At 38.3% G+C, this 14,031-nt stretch overlaps 1 protein-coding gene across 7 annotated transcripts in view; it reads left to right on the top strand.

Moving 5' to 3' along the window:
• CEP350 (centrosomal protein 350) overlaps positions 1-14,031 on the top strand; it is a 76,301-nt gene that overhangs the window by 44,524 nt on the left and 17,746 nt on the right. For 5 of the 7 annotated variants that reach the window (XM_037403507.1, XM_037403504.1, XM_037403505.1 and 2 more), the window contains 7 exons: positions 91-237; positions 1,033-1,190; positions 4,277-4,399; positions 8,094-8,293; positions 9,878-10,089; positions 11,268-11,412; positions 13,508-13,668. In XM_037403507.1, the coding sequence (XP_037259404.1) occupies positions 91-237; positions 1,033-1,190; positions 4,277-4,399; positions 8,094-8,293; positions 9,878-10,089; positions 11,268-11,412; positions 13,508-13,668 (1,146 nt within the window). The remainder of the gene's footprint in view (positions 1-90; positions 238-1,032; positions 1,191-4,276; positions 4,400-8,093; positions 8,294-9,877; positions 10,090-11,267; positions 11,413-13,507; positions 13,669-14,031) is intronic. The other 2 variants (XM_037403509.1, XM_037403508.1) reach the window with 1 other exon arrangement.

The raw sequence follows: 14,031 nt of genomic DNA, 5'->3' as shown, positions 1-14,031 counted from the left end.
AAACCCATAGCGGACACTGTGGCAGCTTTAGAGTGTGTTCTTGAAAGCTGTCTGTCACAATTCTTATGCTTAATCTTTCATACCTAAAAGGCAGAAATTAAGCGTCTTCAAGAGGCTAACAAGGCTGCTCGGAAAGAGAGACAGCTGATCCTTAAACAGCAGGCAGAAATAGAACGAATCCGTCAGACTACAATGAAACTGCAGGAAAAACTAAAGTCTGCAGGAGAAAACAAGCTGGTAAGTGTTCAGTACAGAAGCTGGAGTCCTGCCTCTCTGATCGTGGTGTTTGACTTCAGTGTTTAGAGGAATGGAAAGTTAAGAGATTAGAGCTATCACTTGGAAGTTTTGTCTGCCTCAAACGATCTCATCCTCTTTATCTCAGCAATTTTGTGTTTAATTTCTTTGAAGTATTGTTTAAGGAAATGTATTTGGAGTAGTTATAAAATGTTTTGCTTTAACTGTGCAGTAGATGGTGTTTGTTAATTCTCAAGCTTAACTAATGACTTCGAGAACATCAGTATTTTGATGCTTAGATCTCTTAGGCTCTGATTTTGTTTGATTATTTATCAGACCCCAAAGAACTAAATGTTAGCACTAAACCCAAAATTGCTGCTTTGTGTGTATGTTAGTGTCACTACACTAAGTTTCTTGCATCTCCATTACGAGATGGCAAGATGGGATTTTGTAACTGTCTGCCTTCTTACAGAATTTTGAGGAGACACAAGTTGAACAGTAGTAGTAGTATAGAAAGGATTGGTTTCCTGTTTAGGTAACTAAATTCTGCTGGACTTTTTTGTTCTAGATACAGTTAAGGGAGAACTTAAATTACAGGGGGAAAGGGTGTACTAAAATACTTTATGTCAAATTAAAAGGAAGTGGGAAAATGAAGTTAAATCTGCAGGTGGACAAACTTACCTGAAGTAGTATTTGATGTAATTTGGGGAGAAGGTGAATTAACACAATTTTTAAGATGATTGTAAAATAACTATTCTTACTTTTAGTGTTGCTTTTTTTTTTTATTAACAATTGCAGGAACTTCACAGCGAGGATGACACCAAGCAGAGCAATGGTTCCAGCCCACTTCCAACTGATGCAGAAACACGGAGCCCTTCCCCAATCTCCATCTCCAGCAGTGAGACTAGTAGCATTATGCAGAAACTTAAAAAAATGCGCAGCAGAATGGATGAAAAGTAACTTTTTTTTTCTTATGCAAAAGTTTACTGTTTTTAATAGAACGAGTTTGGCCAGTATCTGCACTAAAATGACCGTCAGAAAAATTAGAGGTGTTGATGACCACATGCATTTTGATCTGAGTTGCCTGAAAAATAGTTGATTGGAAGCATTAATAGAACAATATTAATCTTTGAATATAATACTTTAAAGGCTATGATTCTTGCATGAATACTGAGATTCGAATGTTGTTAGCTGGCAAACTGTATAGTCAAGGGTTTGCTGTAGAAGACTGGAGGAAATAATTAAGTTTATGTGCAGTTTCAGTGTTTGAAAACTAAGACTGGATCTCTTGATTTGACCTGTTAAATTGTTTTGAATCAAAAATTGTTTCTGCATTTTTTCAGAGTAGGAATTACTTTGTCTGCACTAAACATCCCAAGTGCCTTATGAGGATGTGCTCATTAGTTTGAAGCCTTAAATTCTTATTTGAGACTAATCCATTAAAAATCTGGCCTCTGCCAGTTTCCACAAGAAATAGTCTTCACTTAAACAATTTTTTTGAACTTATAACCAAAGTAGGTGACTATGTTGTAGTCCTTATGGGTGTTCTTTGTAATGTTTTTTTTTTCTTGAGACTCCTAACGCAGCTGGATAAAACATCAAAAAGCAAGCACTTCCACTTGTAAAGGCAAGCTGTCTGTGACTCCTTAGCACCCTATTTGGTTGAAATCATTAGAGAAACACATTTCCAACACTTGCATGTATTTGTATATGATGCAGATAAAAACCAGTAGTAGTAAGGGAGGATTTGGTGTAAATAGGAAAAAACCAAAAACACGTTTTAGTTACATGGTCCTCATGTTCTAGCCTGAATTGATTGCTGTTTTATTCAAACTCTTCTGGTAAGGTCCGGTAAACTGAACAGCCAAAATCACAAATTATTTCAAGTTTCTGAAGTGTCGTATTTCCAAAATGAAATTCTTAGCATTTCAAGTCACATGAAAACCACCACATCGTTATGGCAGCGTACTTTTTCTCAAAGTATGTTTTGAGGTTGGGAAATGGCTTAAGATGAGGGCTTCAAAGGGATGTACTCTGTAGGCCATGTTGACTTCTTGCAACAAAATTTTTCTTCTGATCCTATATTTTTTGTTTAAAAGAGGGTCTTTGTCTTATATTTTCCACCCAAGCTTCAACATAGAAAATTTCAAGTGGTGATACAAAACCAAGCTACAGCTTATGACTTTTGAAATATAGTAATACTATAAGGGATGACAGATGCACAGGAAGTCTTGAATATAAAAGTGTCACTTTTTTCCAGGTAGTGGTTTTGTCAGTATTGTTTTTGAAATCTTATTTTTTCAAAGTACCTTCATTTCTGAGCAACACTTATGATTGCAGAAAGATTTACATATTAATAAATAAATGTTCTTAGTATTACAAGGGATAGTAGTAGGTACGAAGTATGTTCTACCCTTAAAGATATTTTAATTGTCAGTTTAAAATACTGCTCACTTTTCAAAAGGTGGATAGCAGGAGTTGAGCTGAAACAATTGCTTTTAGGCAGAACGAGTGGGAATTGTGTGTGATGTAACATATGTGGCCATGTATTTTTATTTTCACAGTTTTGTCTTGGATTGCTGCATATGTTCAAAGGAAGTACCATTTTCTGTAAACATAAATGATTTTCTAGAACTTGATCTTCCTAATTCTATAGCTTTTGCACACCTTTTGCAGGTATTGTGATAGCAATAGCAGTACTTATGGATTGAAAACCAGTGCCAACTTTGTATTTTTTTTTCATGTCCTTTTTGTAAAACCCGTAAGAATAATATTAACATAATAGTGAGACATTTTGGTTTGGATGTAATGATGGGAAGCTGCCATTTGAAGGGAATCAGGCTGTGAGATACGGCAAAAGGAGAGAAGCTGAATAACGAGTGAAGTACGAAGGAACTAGAGGAAGGAATTGGGAAAGCCTGCTATGCTGGATTTGCTGTACTCCGTAGCAAGGCAGAAATCCTTTGGCTTCCTTACTTATGAGGCAGCTTTAATATTTCTCTTCTGCTGAAAGGGGAATGGAAGAATAGTTCTGTTTTAATTTAATTGATGAGTCTGTGTAGACTGCATGGAACAGGAGCATGCTCTGTCAAAGAGAATTAACCACTTTCCCCTTGATTTTGTTGTATATGCAACTTTAATGATAATCCATGCAACAGAAGAACTGATGAAATGCTCATTTTCTTTTGCTTTTCTTTAATATGCTGCTTAGCTTGCATTGTAGTTGATAGAGCTATATGGAGCATGGTGTTTTTCTGTAACTGATAATTCATTAGGAATTAGCTTAAAATAGTATTTTTTCAGGAAATACCATTTTAAGCACAGCTGTAAGTTTATATAGATTTTTTGAAAACGATAGGCATTATCTTTCTGCAGTTAGTACTAAAAATGAAAGAGGCAATATGTGAGTGTTCTGAGACCAAATCTGCACTTGGTTGCAAAAAATTAAATAGCAGCTAGGAGTTGAATTATGGGTGTATGTACACAGGCTTTTCTTGGAATTGCTCATGTTTTAAAAATACAATACAAAAAAATATATCTCACTTTTTTTTTTTTTTTGTCCCTTTCACTGGTGCTTACCTTTGGAGAAGTATTTTTATTGAGGTTTCACCAGGTGAACGAAAATGTGTTTAAAGTTTCAGGCTAGCAATGTTGTTCATATCGCAAAACCAGCATGCTGTTTAATGCTAATATTATCAGCAGTTAGAATAGCAGGAGTTGCAAAAAGATCATGTTGAGATATTTTAACCAGTGCATGTGGAATTCTGCATCCAAGTAATAAAACTCCTTCCAAAATTTAAAGAAAAATACAGCATTGTGAAAGTGGCTTGCCTTAATTAACAGAAAATGAAGTGTTGTAAGTGTGTGTATTCTATTACCTTACGCATAACAGTGTATAGTTTTTCTGCTTCAGATGTTGGGTAATAACTATACAATGTTAAATGCAATTAATTTTAAAGTTCTTTGCTAGATGCTATCCTTTTCTCGTTCTTTCTGCCTTTTTTGCTATCTTAGTTTTAAACTCTTCCTCCTTATTTTGTAGACACTGCTCTCCTGTTCACTACTTCTTCTCTGTCTTTACGTCTCACCACTGGGCCTCTCTCAGTGTCTGTTTTCCCAACCTCCACCCCAAATTCCAGCTGTATATCTACAACCAATTGGTCAGGTAACTGTATCTTTCTCAAGTGATAGACTCTTTGATAGAGCATGCTCTGTTCAGTCCCAGAAAGTCAAGAAGTTCTTCCCCAGTGAACATTTTTGACCCTTTCCTCACTGTTCCCAAATCTTTGTTAATGACATAGACAGTGGGATTGGGTGCCCCCTCAGCAGGTTTGCAGGCAACCCCAAGCTGGGTGGTGTAGTTGGCTCACTAGAGGGAAGGGGTGCCCTCCAGAGAGTCCTTGGAAAGCTTGAGGCATGGACCAGTGTGAACCTTATGAAGGTCAGTCAACAAGGCCAAGTGCAAGGTCCTGCAACTCGATCCGGGCAATCTCCAGTGTCAGTATAGACCGAGGGATGAGTGGATTGAGAGCAGCTCTGCCGAGAAGGACTTAGGGATGCTGGTGGACAAAAAATGGGATGTGAGCTGGGAATGTGCACTTGCAGTCATATCCTGGGCAGGAAGTGCAGTGAGCAGGTAGAGGGAGGTGATGTTCCCCCTCTACTCTGCTCTCGTGAGACCCCATCTGGAGTACTGCGTTCAGCTCTGGGGTCCCCAGTGTAAGAAAGGCATGGGCCTGTTGGAGTGTGTCCAGAGGAGGCCATGAAAATTGTCAGAGGGATGGAACTCCTCATCTGTAAAGACAGGCTGAGAGAATTGGGGGTGTTCAGTCTGGGAAACAGAAGGTTCTGGGGAAACCTTATTGTGGCTTTTCAGTATATAAAGTGAGCTTGCAGGAGAAACAGAGACACCTCTTACCAGTGCCTGTAGCAACAGGAGAAGGGATAGCAATTTTAGACTGAGAGAGGGTAGATCTAGGTTAAATATAAGGAAGAAACTTTTTATGAAGAGAGTGGTGAGACAGTGAACCATGTTTCCCAGAGAAGTTGTGGATGCCCCGTCCCTGGAAGTGTTCAAGGTCAGACTGGACAGGGCTTTGAACAACCCGATCTAGTAAAAGATGTCCCACTTGGTAGTAGTGGGGATGGACTAGATGATCTTTAAGGTCCCTTCTAACCCAAGGTATTCTGTGATTCTCATCTCTTATTCCCACTGTGTTCTGAGTGGCAGGTGGACAGTTTGCTTTGCTCCCACTGTCTGGTCACTACCTCAGAATAGCTGTTGAAACTGTCTGGTTTGGGTTTTAAGTCTGTATACCTTGGATATACATGTAAAAGTACATGTTAGAACAACAGGTTAATGCTTCCAGGTTAATATTTGGAATGCATGTATAAAATGTGTGACGTTAGCACCAGAGAAATAGACTTTGAAATCATGCTGGTGTAGTCTGAGTGCTGCTGCTTCCTCTTTACTCCCCCAGATATAAAGCTTCATAGATGCCAGATGTAGTTTTGCACTTTTTTTTTCTGTAAAGGTGCTCCTGGTTTTGAGGATGAATGGGTACCCTTGGCGTTGCAACTGGAACCCTCTAGACTGTAGTAAATATTAGGGCAGTGCATATACTACCTTGTGGCTCCAACCTTTCAAACCCCAGGGTTACAAAAGGGTCTGCATCTTTAGCCGTGCTGTTTCAATCCTCCTCTTCCTATAGGCTGAATATTGGAACCCACTTTCTCTCCCATCACTTCTGTTGACTTATCTTTCTTACTAAGTAGTATTTGTGTGGTGATTCGTTTAATGGTCATTTAGTTAATTCTCCTCTTTGTGGTCTTCCGGGTTAATTCATTTGACATCTGCTTTTGAGGAGTCCTGCTCTTTTGAATCTCTTTATTTCAGTCTTTCTCTTGCGTTTTACTTCAACTGGACTTGCCTCCCTCAAGATCCAGTAAACTGTGAAGATCCAGACATTCTGATGAAATCAAGCTGTAGGTGAAGGAAGAAGAAAAAGTTGCCTTCTGCACTGAAATCATTGTGATAATGACCTCCATAATGACTTCCAAACCCATGATCTGCCAGACTAATTGGAATTGATGTGTATCTGAAAGTAAGAGTTGATAAATCTGGTAGTGCTGGTGAAAGACACAACATAAGCATGACTGTCCCTGTCATGTTTGTAATGCAGTTAGTGTTTGTAGTCTGGTTTCTTAATGTTATTAATCTGTTGGTTTTGCCTAAGAATAGACAGTGTTTGGTGTTTGTCTATAGAAAGTGATAAAGTAATGCACAAAGTAACAGAATCTGTCAGCTTGAAGGTGGCAGGTGTCCCAGAGACTCTTGACGTGCTTCTACTTTTCACTTGGTCTTTTTTTGACCATAGGAAAGAAGATTGTAGGCATGTTTTACTGGCTTCTGAAACCTTGATCTTCACATCATAAATTGTACACCTTATCTGAATCTTAGAGAAGGACTTATCTGAATCTTAATCTTTCTGATCAAGTGCCAGCTCACTTTTCCAGGGAACAGAATGAAAACTAAGTGAGCAAACAAGAAATGTCCCTTAGCAGGCAAGACTTGCAGAGCAGCCAGTTGGTTATTCCAGCCTCTGTAAATAAAAGGGTTTTTTTAAACACGAGAGATTAAAAGGCACAAATGAAATTATTATCTGCTTTGCCGCTTAAAAATCTTGATGCTAAGTGTTTAGGATGACTTGAAAATTACAGATTATAAGAGCATTTGCAAAGCAAAACATCACAAGTCTTAGAAGACTGCCTTTTTAGGCACCACACCTTCTGTAGCAATGACAATGTTTGCCACTCTAGCTGGCAAACCATTTATTTTCTACAGAGTGATTCTATCGTATCTTAAAAATGGCAGCACAGGAGATGAATGGATTGATATACACTCTTCTCTAGACTTGGCATGTTAGAGGTAGTATGTACAATTGATGTTGAACTTGCTTATCTTTTTCTGCTATTTGCATTTACTGTCCTAAAGGTTAAATGCTATGATCTTGGTTACTTCCATGTTTATAAATGAGATACAGTTGTTCAGGAGCTGGCAAACAGAACGAATATATGCACATAAACTTACACCTACCAATTTCTATAAGAATTCCCTCATGTCTGTGGTTTCATGGATAACCTAAGAAATCTTTGTCAGAAAGAAAATATCTGCTAATTTTCAGCATGAGCTTTACTTTTTATTTATTCTTAAACTAGTAGCCAGGCATGTTAGTAGCTGGGAAAAAACAGTCCTGCATCCTTATTCTCTTGATGCTTTCAGCTCACAATTAGCATTCCCAGTTATCCATAGAGATGATGCTTAAAGGAACAAGGATAAAAGCTCCAGTAATTCAGGAGAACTATTAATACTGAATCACCTTCTCTTATAATTATGTATTTGGAAAGAACTGTGGGGCAACTGGGCAACTTAAATTTTTCTGTTACTGGGATTAGCAAAAAGAAAGGTTCATTTTTCAAACAGTCGCTGCTTTCTTGAGGGTTCCAGTTTAATACCACAGGTACTTTTGATGTCCTGAAATTGGGAATTTACCCCTGTCCATTTCAGTGAATAGTTAGTAACACTTTTAATGATTTTGAAGATCTTTAAAACGTAAGCAGTATGTTTACATTATGTTGTAGACTTTACTTTCTGCAAAGACAAAAACTCTTGTCTACTTGCATGGATTTTTTTTCAGCAGCCCATCAGAAGTCTAGGGGATAGTAGTTAGTATGGATATTGTGCTAGAAAACAATTTGAATAGCTATAATTCTGCGAGTTGTGGCAATAGAGCATTTGAGTATCAGGACCTTTGAGTGTGGTTGGCTGTTTTCCCATTGTCTTCTGCTCTGCCTGTCAGGTTCCTAACTAAGCGAGAACAGAAGCTGATGCAGCGTCGGCAACATGCTGAAGAATTGTTGGAGTGGAAACGCCGCCTGGATGCAGAGGAAGCAGAAATACGACGGATAGAAAAGCAGGCTCTAGCTGCCTGGGACAAAGAGCTGCTCAAAACCAAAATCACCAAGAAAGAGCTGGGGGATCAGAGAACTGAGCCCAAAGGTAATAGGAAGTGGGGGGAAGTGATGCAAATGACAAGAGTAAAGTATAATTTGACACAACGATTTCTTAGGTTTGCACTTTCTTCCTTTTTTGATGTTTTGGTGGTGGTTCTTCTCTGGACACTTAGAATTTTGATTTCTGCACTCTTTACTGCCTCCTGTTGCCTTGTTCTTTTATTTTACACCTTAGTTAAATATGTATTCCTCCTTTGCTGTATATCTTCTCAAGTAAGCAGTGCAGCATAGGCCCATCAGATGTTTCGGCATACAGTTGAAACTATTCCTGTCTTTCCAAACAAAAATATTGCGTGATATTTTGCTGATCATTTTTTGAACTTTATTAAAACCATTTTCCCCTGTAGTGCTCGAAGTGTCTATCCTCTTAGCCTTATGTTGGTGAGGATGGTTCTTACCAGCAGCCGCTTTCCCCTTGTCTATGTTTTAAAAAAATTGAAAGCATTTTTTTTCTTTCCTCTGTTGTTAATGCAACATAACTGTTTGAAATGTGCAACTGAGCTAAAGTGTGCTGGAATGTGATTAGTGTAAATGATGCTGTTGTGAGGGAAAATAAGTTCCCAGATGTTGGGAGCTACATCTTCACTGTTTGGTCTTAAGTGGACCATACTTTCAGCATGAAGCACAGAGAACTGGATTGTGGTGGGAGAAAATAATGAAACTTCAGGAATTGTTCTAGAAACAATCAATTTTCCTTTTTTCCCCACTTTGCTGAAAGCAGGCAGCATGTCCTTTGAATGTGCAAAGGGAATTCAGAATTACGCCCTATTACACTTGTTACGGAAAACAGTCACATGGATTTTAGGCATTGTAAGACATTTTAGAGGTGATGTCTGTATGAGTCAGTGAGTTCCAATGAACAAAAATTCAGCATGAATGCTGAGTTCTCATCAACAGATGAGAAAATAGCACTTGCTTTCTATTATTTGTATCTACCAGTAAGCATTGGAGCACAGCCCTGCTTCAGAATTTCCTCTCCCCAGCCCTTGCTCAAATATTGCATAGTTCTCCATGGCTGCCTCAGTAATGCTGTGACTCCTGCGGAATTCAGTAAACAGGAGTATTGAAAACCCAACTTATTATTTTACTTGTTGCCATTTGAGAGAGTCATGATGAAATCATAACATTAAAATGTTTTCTGTAACTACTGTAAAGGAAGCAATCAATTCTAAATTCAAGATCTGGCTTGCAGATTATATGCTCCTCCATGACTTCTTAAGACTAATAGTGACTCTTGCTGGTGTATGGTCAACTGGAAGGACAGGTTTCCCTAACAATCTTTTTGGAGTGTGTTGTCTGGAAAATCCTAGAATATCTCAAAAAACTCTTTATTTTAGACATTCAGTGATCACTAAGAATGTTTGGCAGTCTTAAATCATAGTTCTCTGGTAAACGTGCTTGTTCTTGCTAAATATTCCACCCTCGGTGTCTAGGTGAGTGAAGTAACTCTTGCCAATTCGACATGTGCTGGTAGTAGTTGCTGCTTTCTATGCAGGCAGCAGTATCTCTGAAGGCGTGTAAGTCAGTGCAAGTTCTTACACACTTTGGTTTTTCTCTCATTGAATCTAAGAAACAGCTAGCGAAGAAGAGTCTCCAGTGCCTTCTTGCTCTCATCTGAACAGTGAAAGCTCTATCCCAGAAGATCTTGGCAGTCTAGCTGCTGAGTCTGTCCCATCAGAGACTATGTGCCACAGACAGCCAGAAAGCCCAGATCAAAGTACAAATAATGAGGAAATGGTTTATTCTGAAGAGTTCAAGTCCTCTGTCTCACCTGGCAAACTTGTGAGTGAGCTTTTTGTGCTGTATATATTCTTACACTTGTAAAATCCCAGTTATCAGAGATTATTAGCTGTGTTTGCAGTGCCATTTTACATTACTGTGAATGAACATTGTGATCAGATATGTTCTTTGAAGTCTTAAGGAAAAACTGCTTCAGCATAGGGTTTAGATATTTTTAAACTTGTGGGTAGTCTTGCAAAATGTTTTGTGTATGTCACGTAGGTATGCAGTATTAAGTGGTAGAACACTGACCCAGTTTACCAGTGTGAATTACCTGTAGGCTAGCTTGTTACCATTGTATAAATTCTTTGAGGCCATGGAAACTATGCTCTGTTTTTCCGCTTTGCTTTATTTGGAAGTAATGTATCCCAGGGCATATAGGAAGAGGCAGAGCTGCAACCTCATGCACAATCCTTTGGGTTTCAGATTATGTCTGCTTGCTAGCTAATGCTGCCTTATTATTGTATACCAACTGTTATTTGTACTTGGTTGTTAATTTCGACAAGTTTCTCATCCCGGTAACTTTGCCCAGTGAGACAGAAAATGCACTGTCTGTGGGGTTAAAGAGCTGCTCATCTAGACTTATTACAAGTATTTTCTTGGAAAGTTTGCTGAGAAGGTAGTGAGGTAAAAGATGTAATATGTTCCAGAGGTTGTGTTCAAGGTGTGTGGTATAATGTTGAAGCAGTAAGCAGCATTTTGGAAGAATATTTGCTCTTAGATTTTTTTGCCTGGCCTCAGAGAAATAGTGCTCTGTTGTTTTAGTGATTTAGGTTGTCATCTTGCATCCCGTGCATGAAATGGTCCTTTTGCTTTCACCAATACGTTGTACTAGGAGTTCCTATTGCGGTAGCTGTTACCAAATAAGATTACATGAACTGTATCGAACACCTGTGAGTCAGAAGCATGTCAGTTCACTCAGGTGGTAATAAGCAATCTAAGCAGGTTTACTGAAGTCTAGGTTCTAAGAAAGGAGTCAGCTATTGCTGCTCTTGGTATTTTTGTTTCATATAGCAAACTAAGGTTAAATTATTCTTAAGATAGTTGGATAGGTACCACTGGTTATGAGATGTTCTCTAGTCATGCTGTTCTTTCCTTGTAACTAGCTTCTGATGACGATGATCTGCTTTCAGACAGAGCTTTACAAGCAGTTACTTACTTGTCCTTTTCTTTTCCCATAGTCTCCTCCCAAAAGCAGCGTATCTGTATCAAAGCAAGATTCCAGCAAAAGCAGCCATAGAACTGCAGGACAGCTACGTTCACCTGTAAAGTCTCAACAGATATCTCACAACTGGTCTGATGAATCTCTATCTATGACACAGTCAGGTAAGTGTAATACCCGCTTGGGTTTAAGTTGCTTTTTCAAAGCTTTTGCTTTTAACAAGTGAACTTGAAATGCAGACATAGATGTGGGGAGGCAGACAGAAATTCCTAGAAATTGCCAAGGTTTGGGATTTTGTGGGAGTATTTTCCCGTGATGTAATTTAATCTCTTCAGCTTAAGAAGGTCTTAATGTGTAAGAAGGTCTATATATTATCTCTTCTTTTAGAAGTCTTTGATTTCAAATGCTGAAGAAAAGGTATACGAGGTGGGAAGCTGATCAGGATGGTGCTGGTTTCACAATAAATCATTCCATTATAAAGAGATGAATCTTCCAAGCTGCTGAGTAGTTATGTTGTCATTGCTATGTCAGTCCAATTAATGCGTAGACAAGATCGTCAAAGATGAAAGCATGTGCAGATCTTTCCCTTATGAGTTGATCAAGAAAAGCTATAATTACATAATGGTCACTTACTATTTGGGAGGAGTTTGTAATTACAGTGGCATCATAAAGTACTCCTGATTAGCTAGTGAGATTCCATTCTTTTTGTTCTCCTTATTTGGGTTTTTGTGTTCGGTGTTTTGTTGGGTTTTTTTTTTTAAGTTCTGTAAATGGTTAACAACAGTTGTTAATGGAAAAAGAATACGGTAGTTTGATTGTATTTACTGGCTGTTGTTGATGATTAAATCCTTCATTATGGTGGTTTGTTGTCTTGAGAAATTAGATTGATTAGCAAAATGTCCAGCTGTTCCTGCTGGCTGACCAAGTGAGACTGGTGACTTTCTAGCGTGTTCAGTCCGGCAATTGGCGTTTGTAAGCATCCAAGCCTTTTGGTCCAGAAAACATTATAGGTAATATTGAGCGTTAGAAAAGCAAACCAGTGAAAATCCTTCTCTTAGGAGCTCTGCAGCGCTGCTATAGAAGAGGAAGGGAGACATCAGCTGCAGGGAGGAGCGCCAGTAAGACTATGTCAGATAAATATTTTTAAGAGTTTTTGGTACTTAATTGTGGTAGCACCGATGTGGAACAAGGATCTTGTTTCACACTATGTTGATATACATTTAAAACAAGGAACAAGTAGACATAATCAGGTGGGCGGAAAAGAACAAGTAATGAGATGCTGAGTCAGCTTCTCTATAAACTTGTTACAGCAGAAGTAATGAAAGTAGTAGAGTTACGGTAGAATGGGGTTGTCATGCCGGGAACGGATCTGAGTATCGGGGGACAATGTATCAAGGGAAAAGAGGTAAAACATCATCAATAGTACTGGAAGACCAGGTTGCATGAAGTTCTGAGGATGGAGAGGAATGGAGAAGATCTTATAGATGTTAATAAGGATAACGATTAAGAAAAAAATTGTTGGGGTGGAAGGTAGCTACAGTCAGTAATGGCATCATAGGAGGATCTGTAAAATTGAAGTTGGAGCAAAGATATGTCAAGAAGTTTTGTATAAGCTATTATTGAGTAGTCCCCCACATGTCTAAGCTCAACTCTACTCCCATTCACCCTAAATAAGTTGTCATCCTGAGGCCTGACAACAGTGAAAATCTCTGTGTTGTTCAAATTGACTTTTTTCCAACTGTTGACCAGTCAGCTCTCCATTTCATAGATTTATTTAGGTGGCAGAAAATCTAAAAGGGCCAGAAACCTATATTTGTTTTGGAGCCCACTCTTCTAAGTGATATTCTCATCAGTGAAGCATACCCTGTAGCTCAAAACCGTATATTGTGATTGTAAACAAGTATTTCAGATCTATTTGTGTTATGCATCTTTAAGTTGTCATATTCTTAAATATGTCAGAAAAAAATTTCTGCAGCAGCTGACTTGATAAGCAGTTAATGAGGTAGTAGCATAAACATGGGCAGTTGATACCAACAAGTTTGGCAACAAGTTTCTTCTAGGTAACAAGCCTTTCTCTTCTAAATTAAATAGGATGCAGCACTTTTTCATATCCCACTTTAAGAACCTGTCTATGTTAAAATGAACACGTTGACATTGAAATCATTGATATTTTGTATTTACTAAACAACTATTTATTGCTTTGCATGGAGCTGTTTTGTAAGGTGCAAGTTTACAAAGACTAAAACTAAACTTTTTCAGAAACCACATCTGATCAAAGTGACATTGAAGGACGAATCAGGGCCCTGAAAGATGAACTACGGAAAAGGAAGTCTGTGGTTTACCAGCTGAAAAAGGAACAGAAAAAGAGACAAAAGGAGAGACTGAAGGCCCAGGAAGCCAGTTTGATCAAACAACTGGAGGTTAGAAACAGTAGGAAGAAGGGCAAAGTAAAAGACTGTTAGCCTTGGATAGATCATTATAGTATGGATGGTATTGGCAGAATATTGTATCAACAGCTGTGACAGACACATTACTGTGATATAAGTGTGACTGTGTTCTGGCTATTTAATTGTTTTCAATAATGAACCAGAGCCTTGAGGCATAAATGCCATTCCCCTTTAAAATGTATATCTTTAATGGGCTACTAGTAGCATTCAGGGGTCTTATCTATGTTTATAGGCATCAGTATCCTAGCTTGGATGAAAGAATGATGCTTATGTAATTTGTTTTTGAAAGTAAATTATTAAAATTTCTAGGATTCACAACTGTAGAGCTTTAGGAAG

This window comes from Falco rusticolus, chromosome 11 (genome assembly GCF_015220075.1).
Source record: "Falco rusticolus isolate bFalRus1 chromosome 11, bFalRus1.pri, whole genome shotgun sequence".
Taxonomy (NCBI): Eukaryota; Metazoa; Chordata; class Aves; order Falconiformes; family Falconidae; genus Falco; species Falco rusticolus.
The sequence above is the reverse complement of the archived record's forward strand: the minus strand, read 5'-3'. Positions and strand labels throughout refer to the sequence as shown.